This window comes from Parasteatoda tepidariorum, chromosome 2 (assembly GCF_043381705.1).
Source record: "Parasteatoda tepidariorum isolate YZ-2023 chromosome 2, CAS_Ptep_4.0, whole genome shotgun sequence".
NCBI classification, from domain to species: Eukaryota; Metazoa; Arthropoda; class Arachnida; order Araneae; family Theridiidae; genus Parasteatoda; species Parasteatoda tepidariorum.
The window spans coordinates 56341699-56347327 of record NC_092205.1 but is presented as its reverse complement, the minus strand read 5'-3'; the positions used below and the strand labels follow the sequence as shown (position 1 = coordinate 56347327).

General features: G+C 26.9%; 1 protein-coding gene across 1 annotated transcript in view; it reads left to right on the top strand.

Moving 5' to 3' along the window:
• Positions 1–5629, top strand: part of LOC139427255 (uncharacterized) — a 39005-nt gene that overhangs the window by 7626 nt on the left and 25750 nt on the right. Inside the window, exon 7 of the mRNA XM_071188310.1 lies at positions 1264–1385. Coding sequence (XP_071044411.1) covers positions 1264–1385 — 122 coding nt within the window. The remainder of the gene's footprint in view (positions 1–1263; positions 1386–5629) is intronic.

Genomic DNA, 5629 nt, shown 5'->3' with positions numbered 1-5629 from the left:
ATCTTTAGTTTTAATGCTTTTTCCAGCTATTTCAAGTACTTTTGATTAATCAGAGAGCTTTCAATATTTACTCTTTTTTTCACTTTTTTGACAACACCATTAAATAATTGAATAATATATGTCCTGCGGGTAAACTACGAATCATTTATTCATGACCCATGAATAACGCTTGTATGAAAAAGTTCCATATTCAACTGTTTTCTACAGCTGTAAAATATAAGTACCAAATAAAATATGAAAATAAACATTAAAAAAATAAATAGCTGAATAAAAAGAATTATGCTTTTAAAACTCCAACAGCGACATGGAACTTTCTTGAATTCATAGCCAATGCTAAAAATTTTTTTATTTTTGCTTCAAATGAGTAAAAAAATATCATTTAAATATGAAATATATCAATATTTTTAAAAATTATAAATAATTATATCTTATTGCATGTAGTTTTCAATTATTTCCCTGTTAATACTCATAACATTCTCGTACATATTTAGAAAACGAATTTTTATGTTTGAAATAGATGGTAAAATATTTTTTTATAAAAAAAAATTAGTACTTTCTTCCCTCATACTTCATACCCTCTATTAAAAATACTATTTTACTTCCGCTTTAAATGCGCCAAAAAAAATAATAACAAATATTTATGAGATATGCAAATACTTTTAAATATTAAAAATAAAAATAATTTTAAAAAATAAAAATTCATCTTTTTAATAACTAAAGATATAGGAGCAGCTGTCTTGTCAAAATATTACTGAAACTTTTGTTTAAATGTTTATATATAAATTACGGAACTAAATAATTCCACTTAATGGAATTAAAACTTTTTTTCGTAAAAATAAGCAAAAACTGAATTAAATTTGAGCCTAAGTATAAATTTTTTAATAATAATTGATAACCTATGCAACTGAATTAAGTGCAACTATGACAGTGAGATTATGAATGCGACATGCAGCATATGTAAGGAATAACATAATTTAAATTTATTAATTCTCTTACGATGAGAATGTTACAATGAGATTGCGATGAATAAAATCGTTTTATAAATTTATGTACCTTTTTGCTAGAAAGAGTTAAAACGATAGAAAGCAATGAACATTTAAGTTCCATAAGTTGATAGCAAATATTTGAAACAAACAGTAAGTTTTCTTTTTTTTTTTCTTATTCAAAAAAAACATTATTTGTATTCTCATATGATTTAGTTGCTTATCAAAATAACTTGGTACAGATACTAATTCAATTGTAAGAAATTATTTATTTTTACAGAAGGGATATTAAAGAGTGTGAGACCAATTTGAATGGTAAAGGAGGAAACTGCACTGCAGATAACAAAATAAAAAAGAAAGGGTTTTGGTCATCTTTGAAAAACCTATTTTGTTCATGCTGCAGTAGGAAGTAGGCTTGAATGGGTGGAAGAAGAAAAATGTATTACGGAAAAAAAAAGCAGTTCTGTGCTTAAAAAAAAATTATGTAAATGAAAGCAATTTCATGATTTGATAGATGTGATTTTGCTGAAAGGATGTTAAAGAACAACTTGAATGAAGAAGGAAACAACTGTTTTACAGAATGGGAAAAAAAAGAAAAAGCTATTTTGTACTTAAAAACAAAAATAAGCTATTTTTTCGTGCCACAGAGAGCAGTAGTTAAATGATATTTTTGCAAAAAAAAAGAATATGAGGACTTAAATTATAAAAAAACTGAATAACTGGTATTACAATAAATAAAAAAATTTCATTCTGTAAAAAAAAAAAAAGAAAAAAAATTCTTGTGGTGCAGAAATTGTTGAAAATTTAACAATAAATAACAATAAAGAAAGTAATTTAACAGTAAACAGAAAAAAAATTAAAACAATTACTTATGAAGTTTCAAAAAAAAAAAAAAAAAAAAAAAAAAAAAANAAAAAAAACAAGGGGTACGATTATAGATCCACCTCCTCGTGGTGTACCCCGGAAACGTTTCGACGACTAAGAGATCTATAACTGCAACTTCATCAGTTTTTTTCCCCTTTTTGAGATTTTTGAATCAGCTTATTTGTATTGAAATTCAACTGACTTCGCTTGGCTTAAAAGGCTTGATTTACTACAAACCTTAAGGAAACATTATATTTACATTTTCCCATGACAGGAAACAAATTTGCAGGTGAAAACTGTTCCCATTCTCTGGTTATCAACTATATTTATTGCCAAAGTTTGGAGAAATCATCTGTGACTTTTAACATACATGAAAAATAATCTCTTATCTCAATTGCACACTTTTAAGCAAATGGATAATATTGATGATAAGTGTAAGACTGTTGAATTTTAACTATGAATGGTGGGTGATCTCTTCAGAATCTATTCTTTATACATCCCTCTATCATAAAATCAGCTCTCTATAATCTTCTGATTGATGAAAACCCTTTCTGCTTGAACATTTGAATGTCCACTCCATGCGGTGGGGAGTGGAGTGGACATTCATGGAGTGGTGGGGCTTACTGATGTCAATCTTGCGAGTTAAAAGGCATAGAACCCTTGCGCGTTGGTCATATTTTGGAAAAGAAAACTGGCTTACATTTCATACTCAATTACATTTTCTTAAAATTATCAATATAAGGTTTTCGAGGACATTGATTAAAAATCTGAATTTAGAATTTTTTGATAGTTTAATTGGCAGTATTTTAATAACAAAAAAATTGTCAAATTCATCATTTGATGTTATTTTAAAAAAAGTTTTTTCTTTTGCAGATTTGATTTTGTATATTACTGTAATGCATATAGTATTCAAAATTCACTATGGCATTTTAGCGAGTAAAAAAGAAAAAAGAAACAAAAGTGAAAAATAATTTTAAAAAAAACGAAGAAAAAGGAAAAACAAATAAATAGATAAAAATAAACTAGGCGTTCTTACAGACTAGTATTTAAGAAAACTGTAATTTTCATTAATTATCATATTTATTGGAATGTTCTATATAACTTATTTCCTTTCATACAAAATATGTGCGAAAAATATAATATCTCTTCAAATGATTTCAAATAGCTTTTTTTTAAATAAGATACACAATTTTGCACAATCGAGTTCTTTAAAAAAAATTTTATCAGAAGTAGTTTTTAAGACATTGGAAATAAGCGGATCACTACTAAGTAAAAACCGTTTGAATAAATTTTCAATCTTATGTAAATTAGAATCATTTCCAGTTTGAATTTTTTCTTAGGAAGTACTTTTTTTTTCAGCTCCCTTTAGTGAATATAAATTCGATCCGTTATTACAGATGATCAAATTAAAAAAGTCCCCCCTGGGAGTATGGTATATATTCAGCAGAAGACTGTAAAATTCTTGGAGTGTATGGAGAATAAGCAAAAATAGTGGTACCGCGTCCGAAAACTGGAAAAGTGCTTTCTTTTGTGTCATCAATTTTACGCCGAACCCTGTTTAAAATTTGGGACTATCTCATTCAGCATTGTTGCCAAGTTAATGGAGGAAATTAAATTTTGTGGCTCAACTAGAACCCTGAGAATTCCGAATTATTCTTAGAGAAAATGTCATTAATAATAGTGAAAACCTGAAAACTATTTTGGTCAGTTTTTAAAAGGCATAATAGCTCCATTTGGGGTCACACTATTTGCAAAAAATTTTCTTTATTATGTATCAATTAAACTATGATAAATTAGTTCCGAGCTCTCCTTGGTCAAAGCTGCTGAAACTTTCGATTTAGAAACATAATTTCTATTAATTTTTATCGCCAAATTTCTTCGATTTAATTATATAATTTCTAATAATTTTAATCTTCAAATTGATCATTCTCAGGGTACTGTTGACAGCTTCACTCTTTTTAACAGCTACGTCAATGACAGCTACATATTCATTATAATTCATTCTCGTCATACATTGCTTGTTCTATGTCGATGATTTGGTTATCATAAACTAATAACCAAAGAAGGATGCCAAAATAAATTTTAATTCTATTTTTAAAATTTACCCTCTAATCCAGTGCTTCCCAACACGCCCACCGGGGGGCAATTTGATTGTAAAGGGGGACATTTCGAAAATGGACTCGACATGAGTTTAAACCTTTTGCTCTGGATTATTTAAATGCAATGCGAGATTTCGGTGACAAAATCGAAAGAAAAAAGCAAATTCTTAAATAATTGCGGTCAATAAATATTATGTGACTTAGGGATTTTTTAAGCGACAAACCTGAAATGAAGTATCTGTTTACAGTCAATGGTAAAGCATTTGTGAGACATTTAGCCAATATCTTTGAAAAGCTGAATATATTAAATAAGAAACTTTAAGGAACAAATAAAACTCTTGTTGATGTAAAAGCGAAGATATTTGGCATCATTACCCTTTTTGAGTTGCGTCAGAAATATATTAACAACAAAAACTTTGAACAGTTTCATTGCCTCCAAAAATGTAAAATAAATGATACCGCTTTTTTTGTTATTGTCTATCATCTGAAAATTCTATCGACTGATTTAAAAGAAAGATATTCTGATTTAAAACAAATTTATTTTNCATTACGGAAATCGTGACATTGGTCAAATCTGTCGTTATTCTTATCTAGTTCTTGTGTTTTTTATATGAGGAAAACATTAATTTCACAAAGCATCACCATTAAAGTAATTTAAGAATTTATTGATTTATAAAGTTATTACAGAATTGTAAAATTATCTGCCTTTTTAACTAGCAAATTTTGAGCAACCTTATTTCATATGGTTTCAATTCAATACATATTATTGTTTTGATGCCTATTTTAATATGAAAAATGTTGTAAATTTTGAAATTTTTTTTGTCGAAGGTATACAATTAAAAATGTAATCATAAAAGTAAAGCGAAAAAGAAATACTATTGATACATTCGTGCATGTAAGTAATATATATTTAAAAGTAATTTTTCTTCGATATCTTTCCTTGAAACAATAATTTGCATTAGAATATCATAATTGTTTTAAATATTAAATGAAATAAAATTGAGCACCATAAAATTAATAAAGAAGAAAAAACTGCATGTTTTTTAAAGAGCACAAAATAAAAAAGTGAACACCCTGAATAACTTTTCATTTAACAGTCAGATTCTCATGTACTAGTTGTCAATCTTAATGGGTTCGTGAGTCAATATTCAATAATTTCATTCAGAAAAGAATTTTATGTTCAAAATCTTTCTAAATTATAACACAGGTGTATGTTTGCATGGTGTTACAATATGTATTTGATGAGTCAAAATTTATCAATGAAAAGATAAAAGCAAAATCTTTTTGATAGAAATTTTATTTTATAAAGCTCATTTCCACAAAAATACTTATGTTTTTAAAATATATGATTTGCATAATTTTTATTTTATTATCCTCTCTTTCAGGATTTCGAAAAATGTCNATTATCCTCTCTTTCAGGAGAACTCTTCTGTGCTATTCCAAGTGATTCTATGTAGACAAAGATATGATTTCTCTGTTGTTTTTATTATTTTTAAAATTAAATTGAAATTTGTGTAATATTTGTATTGATTAAGGTTATGTCTTTGTATTTATATGTCTTTGTATAATAAAATGTAATAATAATGTTTGCAAGAGACAATGTTGATTATGCATTTAACTAATTTCAGGTACATTCAATTCATTACATGACTCACTACATTAGTACATTTTTGTCCAATACAC